The sequence below is a fragment of the Rhinolophus sinicus genome, chromosome 15 (genome assembly GCF_057876585.1).
Source record: "Rhinolophus sinicus isolate RSI-liver-muscle chromosome 15, RSI-T2T, whole genome shotgun sequence".
NCBI classification, from domain to species: domain Eukaryota; kingdom Metazoa; phylum Chordata; class Mammalia; order Chiroptera; family Rhinolophidae; genus Rhinolophus; species Rhinolophus sinicus.
Genome location: NC_142515.1, coordinates 133,914,714 through 133,932,741, shown reverse-complemented (window position 1 = coordinate 133,932,741; position 18,028 = coordinate 133,914,714). Strand labels below are relative to the sequence as shown.

Sequence of the window (18,028 nt, the reverse complement as noted above, 5' to 3'; positions counted from 1 at the left end):
CTCTTAACAAAATGGGTAGGGTAGTGTGATGTGTTTTCCAACACCGCCAAGCACAGAACTCAATCTACCTGGAGACAGAGCACGGGTCTCACAGGGTAAGGGCTCAGTCCCACAAGACTTCTGCTTGCCCTCCACACTTTAGATGCCAATCACAAATGCAGGCTGTCACCTATGCTTCTGCCAGGCTGGCTCTAAACTGGAGGTTCCCGCGACCCCCTCCTCCGGTTCAGTTATAATCTGCTTGACTCACAAAACTCAGAGGACATCTGTCTACTCTGACCCGTCCATCATGAAGCATACAGGTGACCAGCCAGATGGACACAGGACCAGGTGTGTGGGAAGGGGCACGTGGCCTCAGGGCCCTCTCCAGAGATCACTCTCCCATCTCCACACGGTTACCAACCTGGAAACCCCTGGAACCCGTCCTTTTGTGTTTCTCTGGAGGCTTCATCACACAGGCAGCACCCCTTAACTCAGTGGCCATTGGCGACCGATTCAGCCCCCAGCCCCTTGCCGCCCCACCGCCACCCCCAGAGGTCATAGGTGGGACTGCAACTCCTGGCCACCAGCCCCATTCTTAGCTGCTTCCAACAGTCACCTGGCAGCACAGGCAGGTAGAAAGGGGCTTGTTGGGACTAACAAGATGCCGGTTCACCTCTATGGTCTGAAGCCATTTCCGGAACTGAGGACAAGAGACCAAATATTGTAACAAGAGGGTCCTGTTGCTCTTCTCAGGAAGCACCAAAGTGGTGGCTCTGTGAGAAACGGAGAAAGGCCAAGTACACTCCTTCCCAGCGCTCAGGGTCAGCGCACCGTCTAACGTCACATGACTGTTCTCCTTTCCCTCCTGTTTATGTTCTTGGCAGTTACCAGTATTTCAAAAGGCAGCTCTTAGATGGAGTCTGTGTTTTCTGTTCTGATCAGTAAACTGGGTCTTGAGAGTTTTCATTTTGTCCCAATACACATGCCACATGGCACCTGTTTTCCCATCTGGTGACGCTGGCATGAGAGTCATGAACCCCAGTTTAAGACTTGTGGTTTCCTGTCACCTGTGCTTGGCCATACCCCCCAGTTTCTAGATTTTTTTGAAGCCAGACTTGAAACACTGAGAAATAAGCTGGGGCACCTGCGGGTGTGTCCTGGGTGCCACGGCCTCAGGGGGCTGAGCCGGCCCTGCTGCTGCCCGCTACACTCTCCTCACCACCAAACCCCCACATTCCCGCTTCTCATTTACTAGCAATCCTCAAACTGAAAGTAAATCTTTGGTTTTCTCCTTTTGCATAGCAACAGGAAGAGTCCTGAGGGATCAAATTTTTCTGTTCACCCCAGAGCTCAACACAGAGTCTGGCCTACACCATATCCAGTTGCTGGATAAAAACAGAAGCAAAAAGCAAGTTGTCTTTCTGTTGGCTTATCTGTCACCGCGTGTCCTTCGTATGTCACCTTCCATCTTTTGAAATCACAGCTTAGTGACAAAGAAGAACAAATCACTGCGGACACATTTCACACTTGTACATTTTATTTAGTTAAATCAGCCATTATACACATTGCAGCTATGTATTGTTAGTGTTGTGTTTTCTCCATTAACTAATACATGCCCTCATAGATATATTCAATTAGTGGCATCACCATGGGAACAGATGCTGACTCATCAACTGAAATCCACTTCTTCTCACAGTATTCAAGTTTCTCAATTACACAGCAAAAATCAGAACCAAAAAAAGGTGAATAACCATTATGTTGTTACACAGACAGCATCTGCACTGCAAACCACACGACAGAAATGCATTTCTTGAGCTCCAGTGAAGGTCTGACGAGAAGACCATGGTGTGTCTCGGAGAGTTCCGCCACGGGCCTCTCATTTTGGCTGCCAAAGAATGTTTACTTCCTATCGAACCACCCAGAAGGGCGAGCATGAGGCTTGGAGACCTGGCTTGTGGGGCCTCTCCCTCCTGGGACATTCTCTCTTGGCAACGCTACCTGAAATGACGAAGTGGCATTGTGTGTCACACTGGTTTGTGACATTCGGAGCAATGAGTCATTTTTGCACAACAGGAAAAGACCAGCTAGAATTGGAAACTGTTGCATCTGGGAGGACAGACTCCGGTGTTTGTTTTGAATTTCATCTTCATCGAATATACTTTCCTTTAACAAATAACTGATCCAAAATGTATACTGTTTATATGAATATATTTGTGACTATATGTGTTAAATGCTACACAGCTTCAACCACTAGAGGAGTGAGGAACAGGACGTGGAAATCGCTCAGATGACTGACATCCCTTCTTTGAAATAAACACACAGGAAAGTGTGCAAATACACTTAAGGGTCTTCAAGGGAGCCTAGAATTCAAATAAATAAACCAAAAATTTTAACCAAAACCAAATTTTTAAGGATTTCTCAACCTAGTCTGCAAGCTAAAGACAGACCTCGCTCGCTCGCTGAAAAGTGAGAAGTGCTTGCTTGGGGTGAAGAGAATGAAAACCATCAATGTGACCAGAAGAAGGTTCTGACTGCGGCTTAGGGTTTTAAATGCTACATGCGGGTATCAGCGAAGACAATAAACCCGGAGAAAGGGGAGGAGACCGCCCCACCCGGTGAGGGACTCTGCCCTCCGAGTCCTGGGCGAGCCTGCTGCCGATGCGCTGTCCCCAGTGCAGTGGCCTGAAGGAAGGGTGGCCAGTAAGACAGCGTGGTTGGAAGCAGCCGTGAAAGTCAGTCACTACAGCAGTCGCCGCTTTCTGCAACGCCCTGCCAATACGTCCCACCATGAAGGACCCCGCGTGCTAGGAGGCCACCGGCCGTGGCTGCTAGCACCTGAATACCTCACTGCTCCTGGCCTCTGCTCCCTTCCGCCGCCTTCAGCCTGGCTGCCGTCACAGGTGACAGCAGGGCACCAGCACGGGCTCAGTTTGGGTGGGTCCCTGGGGCCACCACCCCATCCGTAAGTAGGAGTCATGGCTACGTGGTAGGTTTGAAGTGCTTCTTCTGAGTAGAAGTGTATTGTCATTCGCTTGTGTGAGCAGTATCTTACCGAACCACTGTGCAGCTATGTCTGCAGGCCTTTCCCCACGGGGCCCAGTGTGGATGTGGCCGGCAGTGGCTGGAGTCCTAACGTGTTCACTGACCATTTCAGCTATGTACACTGGCATGGGCGTCCCTTCGAGGGACCCCTTACGTCGTCACTGGAAGAGGTCTGCAGCGAGGGCGTCCTGGTAGGCGGGCTCCCTGGAGCCCGTGCGGGAGCAGGAACAATGGAGGGGCCAGTTCCCAGGGCAGCACACACCCCACGAAGTCGTGGGGACGGCACCCCACCCGGGAGGAGGGATACGATCTTTGGTCACAAATCAGCTTACAGTTAAAGAGGGTGGACAACTAACCAAATGCAGCCAGAAGTGTTTGCTAAAAGTGGAAGCGTCCGGCACCCACTGGGCCCCTGAGGTCCCTCTGCAGACAAAGGGGGTGCACACAAGGGGGCCCTGCGGTAAGGACGGGCGGCCCGCACTCGGCCTCCGGCTACATGTCGCCCTCACAGAAATGCCGCAGGAGGCGCCGGAGGTCGTGCCGGAGGTCGTCCTGCCCCAGGGCTTCTGGCACGTCCTCCAGCTGCTCCAAGGACACGCGTGTCCCGTGCTGGTCCTTCACCACAGCCCTCTTCCGTGTGCTGGCTTTACTCATCGTCGTCCTGGAGGGAGGCACACAAGACAGTCAGGCTCCTCTTCCCAGCGTACAGGGACCACACGTGGCTCCTGTCTGATCATGGGTACGGCTTTCAAAGAGCTGGGCTCGTCCTGGAACCCTGATTCCACGTGGACTTACTACCGGCCCAGGGTCGTAGTTTTAATTGAATTAGCACCCCCGGCTTCCGGCTTCATGCTCAGTCACCTCCCACTCACTCCCCAGTGTTCCGAGAGCTTTCTCTAAACTGGGGTATTAGTCTGTCAACACGGAGGAAGGTGGCCGAGAAGGAGGTCTGGGCCACCTCTGAAGCTTGGCCTGGAGACGGTGAGGAAGGGACAGGCCAAGGGGGGGGGACACCTGACAGCCCTGCCGGCCCCTCGGAGCCCCATGCACACTACCCGTCTCACATCTCCTGCTGCCCTCCGGGCCCCCTCAGCAGACTGCTGATGATCTGGAAAAGGGGCTAAGATGGCTTTGCTCTATTCTGTTCCTGTCTCCTGACTTGAAAACGATGACAGGTGATTAGTTCACTCTCAGTTCTTCTCACTGCCTACTTGTCAATTACAAATCTCCATGCCACAAACATGCAGTGAGCGAGCTTTGTGTGCCAGATCCTATAACCACCATCAAGGAAACTGCATCGCAGAGAATTTAAGCCATGCTCCAGATGGAAAATCCCACCATGAGTGAGCCATGAGGCTGGGAGTCTAAGGTCCCAGCATCGGGTCTGTGAGCACTGTCCATGCAGGCACATGCCAGGCCGTGAGGACACGGTCCATTTCTGCAGCGTCACCCAGCACTGTCCTCAGGGAGCCCAACGGTCCCCAGTGGTGGCCTGCTCTGGGCTACGTCCTCACGCACCCTCTGCAATTGTGAGGCTCACCCTGAGTTTTAAATGGTTTGTTTTGGCCAAAACGCTGCCAGGTCTCCTCTGGATGCCTCGTCTCCTTCCTCTCTGTGGCCTCTTGGCCCCCTTTCCTGCACTACTACGCAAACTGTCGTATGTATGTTCCTCTCGGTCAAAAGATCAAATTTGGTTCCGATGGCTGGAATCAGATCCTGGGTTTCTAACTATTCAGCATTCTAATTTATTTTTTCTCCAAAAAGGGAACTATCTGACTCTTTCTGCCAAGAGCTAGTAGGGGCCTCGATGGCTTTGGCCTTGGGGCTAAGCTTCCATGACAGCACCCTCGCTGGAGGTGTGTGTCCACATATGTGATGAATGTGTGACGAATATATGTGTGTGTCACTCGGCGATGGGACTTCCTCCTCTGTGTCCTGGGAGCAGGGGACACGCTGAACACCTCCTCAAGGGACAGGGCACAGCCATGTGTATCCCGGTAGGGTCCCTAATCAAGCAGCTGTGGGGCTGCGTTGGTTTTCCACATCCCTGGCCTCAAATTTACTTGCCAGAATTGAGAATTTCGGAGCCCCCGTCTCCAACTCTGTTCCACTGGCAGGTCCAGTGATGCTGGGCTGAGCGTGGTGACCTGAGTGATCGCACAGGAGACTCAACAGCTCAGAGTACAAGCGCTCCACCCTCCACTCAGGGAGCGGCTACAAATCTGTGAACAACTGTGTCAGAGTCACAGCGGCTGCTCGTTATTGTATCATTGGAGGGCGACCCCGTGACAGAAGTTTTAATTTCACTGTCCTACGTATGATGTTCTGCAAGCTAAGCATAGCTTTGCAGAGCACATTCAGTGACAGTCCTCTTCGAGTGAAAAGCACAACAGTAATTTCAATTTCCACTGGGTCTTCTGGCTGCCAGGCTGGAGCTCTGTATTGGTCCTCACAGTGCTGCCGGAGGCCCAGGGAGAAGGGGAACAGCCCGAGGCACGGTGCCCAGGTTTGCGGGTCTCAGTGACGGGGACGGGGCAGCCGGGGGAGCTACACACAGGCCCCGTCCCCTGCGCACAGGCAGGCTGCCTCCTGCTTTCAGACACGTTCTGACTTACAAAAGCCCCTGGTTTCAGCATCACGCGGCATATCCAGGCTCACACTCACATTATGGCACATTCACGCAGAGGCATGAAACAGCTTGAAGGGAAACAACGGCGTGTGCCACTAAAGAAACGATTTACTGAGACTGAGCTGGAGGTAGCAGGCACAAGACTCAATCGTGAGCAGCTGACTAGATCTCTCTTCCTATGCTCTCCAAATATGTCACCAGAGGGCACCCAGCTGGCTGGCCTCAACAGAACTGGTGACTTACTGAAGCCCAGGGGGTGACGGTGGGCACAGGTGCCCACTCGCAGCGTGACATGCTGACACATCTGCCACCTGACAAAAGTCTTGGGGCGGAGGGTTGGGCAGTTGCCCAAGGGGCTTTAGTGTGTGTCCAGGGGCTCCATTTTTCTTTCTTAAAGTTGGAAAGCTTTTTAAGGTGTTAGTTGACACAATCCATGCTAACGCAAACCTTTTAATTACTGATCCATCCTCTTTCAGGATTTCATTCTCTACTAAAGTGGGAAAGTGCACTTTCATGTGGCTACCTGCGTAACTCAGAGCCTGAAGCGAGAGAGAAGAAACAAGACAACCCATCATCCGCCGTGAGCTTGAACACAATCTGCTGCTTGGCGTAACTGATCGTCAGCATGAAAGATACTGGAAAGGAGGGACCGTTCTCAGGAGCAGATCTAAGCACTGGGTTTTACTTAGATCTGCCCCATCTGTGAAGGACTTGGTTCTATACTTTACAGAGACTGCAAACCAACACCCGTACTGTTGACTTTTGATTTCCTCCTCACCTCACCCCTCTGATTTATAGTGGAAACTCCGACGACAAATGCAATGAGCAGAGGCAAACATGGGTAGCAAACAACTCAGATAATTCACCCTCTGATTGTCCAAGCTCATTGGTTCCCAACATGGGAAGAGCTAAGAGCATTTGAATCAGGTATGCTTTTACTCTCCCTGCGCATTCTTATATAAGCAACCTCAATGCACATATGGGTGTGGAGGGGGCACGAAGGGAACATCTGCCTCCATAGTGTTTCAGTAGGAGAAGCGTTTCATTTCGGGTGTCTTTGCACACACCCACCATCCCTTGTCCAAACCCTTGGGGCGACATGTGTTTCAGAATTCAGATTACTTTTTTTTTTGGACTTTAGAAAAGTAATAGGATGTAAATACTGTATATTCTACTATCCCTGGTGGGATAGGCACAGAATCCTGCAATCACATCCATTAATACATCAACAGCAAAACATATAAATATTTGCTCTAGGTAGGATAAAAAGACATGTCGTTATAGCTCCGTGTCACTTCACAGTAAGTTTTATTGCCAAATTAGCTTGATACTAACTTTTCGTTAGTAAAATTGGGCTTGGTTTTCAGAATTTTTGGATTTTGTGAATCATAGTAAGGGTTTGTGGATCTGTGACTGTAGACCCATTTACTAGAAATCAGAACTTAATTATAAATGCTCCTTTTATTTATGGAATAAAATATACCTGAGTTCTCTTTACTGCCTATCACTAGAAATACCTGAGAATATTAGCCAACAAAGATACCCTGCTATGTCTTTCTTTCTTCCCCTTCCTCACTAAGAGAGCAAGCACGCCAGGGTCTTTTAAGCAAGATGTCTGATGGCGCCAGGCTCCTGATTGTGACTCAGCTGAAGTGCAGCTGCTCATCTAGATTCTGAAAAGCTCCCACGGAGACACTGACGAGTGCCAGGGCTGAGGACGTACTACTTCACCAAACAACTTATTCAAGCAGGAATATCCTCTCTGGAAGTATTCTGCACCTTTCCGTGAGTACATACATGGAGAAACACAATGGTAACACACATTCTTTTTAAACACAACGCAAACATCAAATACACAGACAAGGTGAAGATGGTCTCATACCTCTTCAAAGTCGTCTTTGGCTGAAGGAAGGTCAGTGGCTAAAGCAGGGTCGCCCAGATGCTTCTCCATCCTCTCTCCATGGACCACTGTTGTTTTAATAACTTTGCTGACTCGACGGCCTTCCACTGGCTCAGCCTGAAATTGTGAGGTACCGCTCGGGACACTGGGCTCAGACAACGTCACCTGATGAAGGAAGGACACACAGTGCAGATCTCACTGCCAAATGGAACAACGGAAAATTGTTCTATGTAAAGACATACACACACTACAATGTTATAGACTGGCCTTCCAGAAAACAGTATTTTGAAAAAGAGAAGCAGGAAAAAAACCTACAATTAATTGATAAAGTCTGTGTAATGGTTCTCTCTACACAGTCCAAACAAATACTTAAGCACTTCAACAAAAATCTGGCAGGAAGTTTCGTAAGACACTGCTCAGTGCGATGCAGACATGCCACCTGCGGATGAACGCTCCTTTCCCGGCTAAACAGTTTTGATATCATGAAGATGAAATGAACCCCAAAGGAGGAACTCTCGAAGATATGAGCACACTGGCAAGCACACATCACAATGAAATTTTGAGGATGCAAGGAAGCTAAATGGTGAGAATATTTCAACTTATGTGTCCAAGAGAGTCAACACGTCCCTCAAAGAGGGATGTAAAAGAGAAAGAACCCTGTGAATGAAGGAGTTTCTAGATCCTGATCAGCGGCTGTGAAATGCAGAGGCCGGAAAGTGGAGCATCTACGGACATTCCCGCAGAAGGCCCTTGGGCTGGCCGCACTGGTCTTGCCATGCACGTGCACAGGGAGGCAGGAGCACTTCAGCACACACGGGGACGCAGGAGCATTTCCACGTGTGCATCGGGACACTCGAGCACTTCCGCGCGCACGGGGTCACTCGAGCACTTCCGTGCGCACGGGGACACTCGAGCACTTCCCGCGCACACAGGACATGTTCATGTCACTCTGCTCGCCAGCAAGTGGGAGTCTAGTGTTTTTGGATTTCTGCTGCGGTCAACTACGTATGAGTTCGATGGAAAATAGAAACAAAAAGGACTGGACAAAGCCAATGAGTATGACAGTTACACATCTCACTGATGGTTACTTTACAATTTCACAAAATCAGGAAGAAAGAATGTGCAACTCAGAGCAGACTGCCACATCCCCGCACACCGTGTGTGTCCTCTGAGCACCATGTCACCTCCGTAAGTCAGTGTAGGAGCAGCGCATGGCCTCACCTCTGACTGCTCAGTATCACTCTTCAGGACAACGCGCTTTATGACTCGGGAGTAGCCGTCCCCGTCCTCGATGCTGACGGGTTCCTGGGGCAGTCCCTGCATCGTGACCTCTTCCTTCTCAGTGCCGTCGGGGGACAGGTACCGCCTAATGATTTTTCTGGTGACCTGGAAGACATTGATTCATGCGTCCTGTTTCTGAGTCATGGGACCAGGCCCTGATGAATTTAGGCTGCTCTAAAAGCAGCCTTTGGGGACACGTGGGCCAGTACCTTCTTCACCACGGTGTGTCCGTGCTCGTCCACGTACTTCTCTTCCGTGACTGTTTCCGGGGGCATGTCAGGCACATCGTCCCCCTGAGGAATTGAGAGAAAGAGTCAGTCCGGCCTGGTGTGGTGGCATCTGAGGCCCGGCCTCCACACGGGTGTGTGACGTGAGCGGTGCCAGACCATGAAAGCATACTGAGTGCCACGCCGTTAGGTGGTAGGTTAAAGAGAACAAGAAGGCAGGTTGTCACATGCTTAGGAGGAGGTGACCAAAGTTAGCTAAAACTCAGGCAGACACACAAGAACAGGCCACAGGTGAAGGGTGGAACAGCAGGGAAAACTCTGCTCTGGCTGTGGCCCTGAGGAGCCCACAGGCGCCATCAGGCACTTTTCTTTACAACGTCACTTAGGAGAGTTAAGGGTCAGCTTTCAGGAGGCCATGCACTGCCAAGGAGCATGCCAGGCCTCACTGCCCCAGGGCAGTCACTAGCTTTACGGGGACACACTGTCCCGCACGTGCGGTACCTGGATAATGACCCTCCGGCGGACAACCCTGGTGGTTACCATGGCCTCCTCCTCTGAGCTGGCCTCCAGTTCCCCTAACTCCTCTGTTATCTCCTGGAAGCATGGAAGCAGGTTTGTTTGTCATGCTAGGGGATGTCTTGCTACTGGCTTCTGCCCTGTACCTCACACTGGTCTCTGGCAGTGTCTTTCACTGGAAAAGCCAGCAGGGGTGACAACTGCATGCCAGTCTCAAACTTCAATGAGAATACAGCTTTTTGTTCAATGAATGAAAAAATTCTGAGAGCTGTCGAGACTGTCAGAAGTCAGTGGCTTGTCCACACTGCTCCTGAGAATGAGCCCACGGGCCCACTGACTCTCGGGCTTTGGCTCTGAGTGGCTGACCCGCAGGAACAGCAGTGTGTTCTGCTTATAGCAGAACCTCCTGCAGCAAGCCCGAGCATCCCACGGCGGGACCCAGCCAGAAGTGCGTCTCCCTGGCCTCAGGGAGACTACCCTGAAGAGTGTCATTCATTCTGCAGAGGCTGGGAGGCAGACAGCAGCGCAAGTTTATGGATATGGCCCAAAGCTCTAGGTGACATTAGAACTTTATATTAGAACTTAAGTCGTGGAGTCACTCTTTCCTAGTGGAATGTTGTTTTTTAAAAAACTAAATTTTTCAACATACTTTAAAGTACGCCTTATATTTCTACATTCTTTTCTGCTAAAGGAAAACACAAATTCTAAACTAAACTGTACTTTAAATACACTCAGGAATCTGCTGCCTAGAAATAGGGTCAGCAAGAAAAGTGATGGGAACTGGGTCCTCACGTCAGGGGCCTGAGACATACGGGTCAGAAGAGCAAGCAGCAGCAAGATGGCTGGGCGCTCACCACGCGTGAGGGCAAGGCCTGAACACAGACTGTGGGGCACAGAGTGACTTATCACAACTGACTTATATGCACAGAACAAATTAAATATATCAATTATCCAGGTCATTTTTTCAAGTCCATACTTAATCATTAGCTTATGGATTCTTAGCCTAAATTTGGTAACTTTTAATCCCAGACAGTGTCTATTTTTACTGGAATTGATTGAAACCAAGAACTTGAGAGATGAGTAATTCCGTGCAAAGGCAAACGTGAAATAAAAATCCATTCATGGGATGAATTTATTGTTGAAGACAATTGCCAAAATCGGGAAAGGTTCTTACCTGCCGGGAGCGCTCCTAATTCTAGTCATGATTTTAGGTGAATCATGCTAACAGTGTCTGCTCACACTGAACCAAAACAAACGCAGGACTTAAGCCCAAAGATACGTTGTGTTACCTTTTTCCCCTAAAAGTTTTAATTCTTTTATCTAACTCATTCTTTCCTGCTAAGACAGATAAATATTAATGCTTCAAAAACATTTTGACATACAGACTGCTTTTGAATTCTAATAGGAAAAATAATACCAACTTTAACTTAAATTAAGTTTAATTCAAACAGATTCTCACACTTGTTGCGTGAGAAAATCACCCAGGGAGTTACTGAAAATGCAGACTCCTTCCCACCCCTCCCCCAGACTCAGGAGTTCGGGGGAGCAGTCCCGTTCCCCCCCCCCCCCCAGTTAGTGCTGAGGCTTTGAACCATTCAGACCACATTCTCGGAATAAATTATTTAAATGAATTGCTCAGACAGCCTCCAGCCCTCTCTATAGTGTCAAAGAGCACTTAATGACAAGGGACTGGGCTGCACCTCATGCTGCTGACACTTAGAACCAGGAGTAAGTTTACGCAGAATGTCCTTTTTCTAAGTCATTCTTAAAACACACATGAGGAGACTGAATTTGGAAACAACCCTTGTGCTGCTGACAAGGTGCCCCTCCCATGCGCCTCCCACCGGCGCCCCGCTCTCACTGTGAAAGCCAAATGGGGTACTGCTCGCCCCATGTCCATTTTTCTTAGCAATGGTTTCCAGGGATAAAGTTAGGGCTTGTGGTCAAGTAGCTAGAATTGGAACTGTGTATCATTGTTTTCTAGATTTACTGGTTTCCAGATTTTAAAAAGCACTGGGGAGTTCAAGTGGCCAGGGTTAATTTATTTGGCCAAACTTTTGTTGTGCAGTGAAAAAGTAAGCCATCAGAGAAATGGAGAATGAAGACGGCTGGCAGCCGTTCCATGTGGGCAAGGAACGGAGAACTTCTTACCTTTTGAAATGCTGCATCCTCATCGAATCTTTCGAAGACCGGTGGCTGGTCATCAGCCGACTCCACGATCACGAGGCTGGTTTTCCGAGGAGAAGCCCCCTGCCTGTGTTCCGGGGGCTCCTCGGGTTCTTGTACGATGGGAGGGTCTCCCCGTTCACTCGCTGTCCGCGGCTGGAGGTAGGGCCTGTCCTCTTCAGGAGGGGTCCTCACTTCCTCAGGGGTCTGGCTGGGAGAGCCAGGTGCTGCCATAGCCTTCTGAGTGTCGCACATGTCTGTCTTTGGGGTTGTCACACTGAAAGGGAAAAGTCGTATCACACCACGGAGGATCCCCCCACCGAAGCAAGGGAAATGCGTCTTCCCAGTCCATGAAAGTCAAATAGGTTTTGTAAATTTGACCAAGAAATGAAATTGAAGTAAAAATCGTAGGTAAAATGTAGGCTAGAGTTACAGTTCATTGCTCTAGCGCTGGCTGGGAAACATAAAAATTATCAGCTTTACAGATAAAAATGAACCTCACATGTATCATCGTGACCCAATCTCTACAAAGTGTATCAATTATAATTCTATTTTTCCTCTGATAACTCAAGGTGATCCTGAAGGATTGCGGAGGTTTGCAAAACAAAGACCTGTCACTAACAAAGCTTTTGAAGCAAGAATCACAACTTAGCAAAATGTTTAAAAAGCAAATATAATCCCCACATGAATACAGTTATCATGTTTATAAACACAGAAGATTCTTATTCTACTAGGAAGCCACTGCGTGGCAGAAACAAGTGCTGACACTGACACTTTTTATGCTAACAGTGTGCAGTTACTCCCGGGCAGTCTTTACAATCTCAACTTCTAAATAAAAAAGTTCTCTGCCTTTTCTGCTCGTTTTTACAATGTATTGCAAGTTTCTGTCACTCTGTAGTATTCAATGCCCGGAGCGCCTCTCTGACAGCTCCCCTTTGCTTCCCGACTTTTCCTTCGTCCTCCGCATTTCCTCTTCCTGACGCCCTCACCTAAAATCTGAAGGTGGATGGGTAGCTCAGTGGGAGAAGGGATCACTCATTACCCACTTCTCCTGCTCAAGTCCAGTGACCCCAACACGAATCTCACTGAAGGACAAAGGAAACGCCGGGAGGCAGTCTCCTGACACTGTTCCCAGATTTCTGGGCTGGGGACGCACCTGCCGTTCTCATGATGGGTTTTGTCTTTCTAGACACAAGTGCATTTGAACAAGTCTCTCTCCTTTGCATCCAAGAAGCCAGACCCAAGTTCTGAGCTGATGATGCTGAGGACCGGCCGTGCTCCCACGCCAAGCCAGCCCACCTCATTGGGGTAATCTGTGTCAGTCTTCTGCGTCTGTTTTATAAACTGTTAGGTACCTGAGCTTCACTGCCGAGGCCCGAGGGCTGCTTCCCCTGCGCCCTCTGCAGACACTCTGAACCCACCAATGGGCACAAACCAACAGGCACGAACCCACCAGCGGGCATGAACCCACCAACGGGCACAAACCCACCAGCGGGCACGAACCCACCAGCGGGCACGAATCCACCAGCAGGCACGAACCCACCAGTGGGCATGAACCCACCAACGGGCATGAACCCACCAGCAGGCACGAACCCACCAGTGGGCATGAACCCACCAACGGGCATGAACCCACCAGCAGGCACGAACCCACCAGTGGGCATGAACCCACCAACGGGCATGAACCCACCAGCAGGCACGAACCCACCAGTGGGCATGAACCCACCAACGGGCATGAACCCACCAGCGGGCACGAACCCACCAGTGGGCATGAACCCATCAGCGGGCACGAACCCACCAGCGGGCACGAATCCACCAGTGGGCATGAACCCACCAGCAGGCATGAACCCACCAACGGGCACGAACCCACCAGCGGGCACGAACCCACCAGTGGGCATGAACCCACCAACGGGCATGAACCCATCAGCGGGCACAAACCCACCAGTGGGCATGAACCCACCAGCGGGCACGAACCCACCAACGGGCATGAACCCACCAACGGGCATGAACCCACCAGCGGGCACGAACCCACCAGTGGGCATGCTTCAGAAGCGTCAGAGGAGGGACGTGCGGCCACCTTACAAGGAACACTGTGTGGTCTGCACGAAATTTTGGTGTAGACAGTGCTTTCACAGGCACGTCCCGGACCTCTGACCCTGTGAGATGACTGAGTGCATGTTTACAGATGTGAAATGGAGGCTCCGAGGCCCAGGGCCTTGCCCACGGCTACAGGCCTGGAAGTTGGTCCAAGCGGGTCTGTGCCGCAGGCCACCGTCACAACCACGCCTCAAGTATCCTGCTTTTCTCTGGAGCGTGGCCTGTCACTGGGGGCCACCAGCAAGGCCCAGGCCCATTTCGGCCTGTGTGTGGCTGGCCCGGCGGCGGCTGCGTGTGACCGCGTACCCCCGACACTCACAAGTGCTCCTGCTGACGCTCCTCCCACAGCTCCTCCGATGGCTCTTCCAGCGGGGTCCCCGAAAGACCGTGCCGCACCTGTTCCTGGCAGTGGTGGGCAGCGAGCGGGGCCGCTGAGCTGTCCCCATCGGCTCTGGGGACGCAGTCTTGAAGAGTGGAATGACCCACGGAGAGGTCTTCGTCAGACACAATGGGGGGGTGGCTGTGGGACCGGCTGTCCTCCACGGGCTCGGGCCGGGCGCCACAAAGCTCCTCGGGAAGCACTGAGAAGCCTGCAGACAGCAAGGCGAGCGCAGGGTGAACGGACGCCCACCGTGTCAGAGGCACGTATCTTTGCCCCTGCCTGCCCCACACTGTGATGCCCCACGATTACAAAGCTGAAGACACACTGTCTGCCTCCGAGACAGTGTGGGTCACCCAGGCCAACAGGCGGGTGAGAGTGCAGATAGGCCACGCTGGGCCAGGTGCTCCCAGCTCAGGCTAGAGAGCTAGGCAAGAGCACACGGGGGAAACCTAGTGATAAGGAGCCATCAATGGCGACAGCTGCGGCACAGGGTCTTAGGTAAGAGTTAACAGTAACAGTCTGCACACTTCCTGTGTGTCAGGCACTGTTCCAGGAGCTCCGCTTGTGTTAACATATGACACAGCTCTGAGGTCACATGCTTGTGCCAGGCTAAGGACTTTCACACACTTGTGCAGGGCACTGAGGGGCCACTAAAAGGTGCGTGGCAGACGTGGCTGACCTTCGCCTACTCATTCATTCCCTCACAGACATACTGAGTGACACTGACCCCCGTGTACAGGTGCTGTGTACGTCTGCATGCAAAGCAGTGGATGACACAGGACAGCTTCTCACTGAACTGGCATCCCTACAACCATGACCTATGCAAACTCCAGGAGGAAAGGAAACCAGGCTGGAGGCCTCGTGTAGACACACTGGTCTGCACAGTCTCCCCTGGGAAGGGCTATCTGAGGAGATGCCCAAATAAAGGGAGAGAAAAGGAAGCTGATGGGCTGCGGGAGAGCCCGCCAGAGTGGACGGAACAGAACGTGCTGGAGCCATGACCCTGAGGAGGGCGGGTGCCCAAGGATGCACGAAAGAGGAGAGACGGGAGACGGGACAGCTCAGAGGCTCTTGCGGAAAGTAACACACGCCACCCTGTAAATCTGTGATAAGTCAGAAGCTACAGAAGAGGAAGAACAGCCACTAAGAAAGGAAGATGAAACCAGAGGAGAAGGCGTCATCGGAAATGAGTGAAGATAAATTTGAGTGGGGATTTTTTGTGTCAAATGTCACTAAGGGGTAAAGAAAGATGAACGCCGGGAACTAGTCACTGCGTTTGCCATGAGGAAACAACAGGCGAATTTTGCAAGACTGTTTCTGTCCCACACTGAGGACAAGAGCCCGACTGGAGTGGATGCCAGAGACAGTTCTAGAGAGAATGGCAGGACAGTTAGGCTGTTCCACTGATGAGGCTTCCTATAAATGGATGCAGAGGACAGAGCAGCAGACTGGGGCTGAAAGGAGGGGTTTGCTTAGCTTTGTTTCTAAAGATGGGGCTAGTGAGGCACGATTGGTCCTGGGGCCTGGCCTGGCTGCAGGAGACACCGTGGACAACCGCAGGGGTGCCGCTGCTCCAGATAAAAGGGACGAGACCTCGTAACAGATGCTGGTTTTAGCGAAGCGAGGACACCTCAGGCAGGAGAAAGGTGGGCATCAGCACGGAGTGCGCTCTGGTCGCGGGTCCTGTGCATGTGGGCTTTTGCTCGTGACTACTCCTGGCTTCTAAGAAACATGCAGTTGGAATAAATAAGGGAAGAGAAATGCTGGAGGCTGAAAGGAGAAGAGAGTGAGCATGGAAGTGAAAGAATGAATCAGACTCTGCAGGGCTGAGTGGGTGGGAGGGCCAGTGGCCCGAGGACCCAGTGGGTGTGAAGCCTGGTTCATCCAGACAAAGCAAGAGTACGTGTAATGCTTCTTCACATCAGACGTCGGAAGTGGCCGCACCACGGCTGTGGCCCAGAAGTGGAGGAAACGACGCACGGAGCAGAAGTGCCATCAAGGAATGCGGGGATGGAACCAGTGGGCATTGGGACTGACTGTGTCCCCTGAAAATTCCCATGTTGAAACCTTATCCCAAGGTGATGGCCTAGGAGGCAGGCCTTTGGGAGGTGGTGAGGTGATGAGGGTGCAGCCCTGGTGATGGAATCAGTACCTCACAGGAGAGGAAAATGTGTGGTCACCAGAGACAGTCCACCCTCTAAGGAAAGGAAGACGGCAAGTCTATTTGCCTGAATTAACCATACACATGCACACGCTCTCACACACACACACACACACACACACACACACACATACATACTCACACTCATGCACACACAGGCACACATACACCCATACTTACACACACACACTCACATGCACACACATGCACACACTCACACCCAGTCACACATTCACACGCTCACATACATACACGCACAGTAACTCACTCTCTCACACACACATATACACACGCACATGCACACTCACACCCATACACACACTCACCTTCACTGTCATCCAGTGCCACAGTCGGTCCCATTTCCACCGAGCTGTGACTCGTGTGCTCCTGCACAGGCTCCGTGCTTGTCTCCATGAGATGCACAATGTCCATCCGATTGATCTTGGTGAGACAGTCAGTGAGACTAACATCTGCGACATCAGAGAAACAGCATTTACTGCACGTGAGGGACTCCTTTAAAATCGCTCATTTAGTGGCCTAGTAACATTTTGATATTTGTACAGGAAATAACTAAAGCCCAAGTAAGGTTTTTGTGAAAACAAGCATGCCAACAAGAGATGCACAAAAAGGTGATGCAGCAAGGGCTGGTGCCCTGACAGCAGACCTGCCAGGGCCCCCAGTCAAATCTGAATCCAGGCAGGGGACCCAGGCGGCTGCAGTCTAAGTACATCCCACACATTGCATGGGGGGTACTTTTACTAAAAAAGCATTTGCTGACCGTCCAAAACTTAAGTGTAGCGGGGCCCTCTGTTTTGACTAGCTCCACTGGGCAGTCCCACCTGGAGGAATGCGGGACAAGCAGAGGTGGCCGTGAACCCCAAGTCACTGAGGAAGGTCTGCGGGTAGGGCCTCTGAGCCGCCCCGAAGGGAGTGGGAAACTGCCCAGTGGAGGGGCTGAGTCACTCCCCACTTTATCTGATGTGCTCAGATGGTCCTATACAAAGCATCACACGGGATATCGGCTTGACAGTTTCCCATTGGAGTTATTTAGGAGAGAAGGAAACAGGAGCTGAAGGAACGACCATTAAAGTACTGTCAGTATCCAAAAACTTCAGGGTTCGGACAGCACGCCTGTTGGCGGCCGGCGCGACTGTCACTTCCCACTGGTTAATGCTGTTCGCAGATGCACTGTGGGAACTTTCACGTGATGCACAAGTCGGCTTGTTCGCACGCGCTCACACTGGCCCTTCAGCTTGGTGCATCTGTGACGTTACTAAGTTTGCGCGAGGGTTGCCGGCCGCGCCTCCGCCCGCGGCAGCCCCGCCCACCCGTCGCCCCGCCCACCCGTCGCCCCGCCCACCTGTCGCGTGCTTGCCATCCCGTTCCAGCCAGTACTTGAGCAGTGCATGACTCTGGTCTTGCAGAGAGTTGGGGTTCTCGATGCGGATCTGATGGATCTGCTCCTCAGTGAAATCCAGTTCCCGTGCTAACTCTGGGAGAGAAGACAGGCAGTGAGCGCACCGACCCCACCCACCGCGCAGTCACTGGCCTTGCTGTACTCCGTGGACTAGAAGCGACTCGACTCCCACGTGCCTTTGTCCTCCCAGCACTAGTTGCAGACTTTTCCGTAAAACTGAGTATAGAATCG

At 51.6% G+C, this 18,028-nt stretch overlaps 1 protein-coding gene across 33 annotated transcripts in view; it reads right to left on the bottom strand.

Moving 5' to 3' along the window:
* Positions 1 to 1,501: 1,501 nt before the first annotated feature.
* The window catches only part of ANK2 (ankyrin 2), a 359,674-nt gene continuing 343,147 nt past the window's right edge, over positions 1,502 to 18,028 (bottom strand). For 28 of the 33 annotated variants that reach the window (XM_074338595.2, XM_088792646.1, XM_074338609.2 and 25 more), the window contains 10 exons: positions 17,741 to 17,872; positions 16,707 to 16,850; positions 14,157 to 14,427; positions 11,729 to 12,020; positions 9,563 to 9,655; positions 9,044 to 9,127; positions 8,775 to 8,939; positions 7,536 to 7,718; positions 6,101 to 6,192; positions 1,502 to 3,685 (listed from right to left, as the gene is read on the bottom strand). In XM_074338595.2, coding sequence (XP_074194696.2) covers positions 3,517 to 3,685; positions 6,101 to 6,192; positions 7,536 to 7,718; positions 8,775 to 8,939; positions 9,044 to 9,127; positions 9,563 to 9,655; positions 11,729 to 12,020; positions 14,157 to 14,427; positions 16,707 to 16,850; positions 17,741 to 17,872 — 1,625 coding nt within the window. In that variant the 3' untranslated portion in view covers positions 1,502 to 3,516. The remainder of the gene's footprint in view (positions 3,686 to 6,100; positions 6,193 to 7,535; positions 7,719 to 8,774; positions 8,940 to 9,043; positions 9,128 to 9,562; positions 9,656 to 11,728; positions 12,021 to 14,156; positions 14,428 to 16,706; positions 16,851 to 17,740; positions 17,873 to 18,028) is intronic. The other 5 variants (XM_019757026.3, XM_074338596.2, XM_088792645.1 and 2 more) reach the window with 3 other exon arrangements.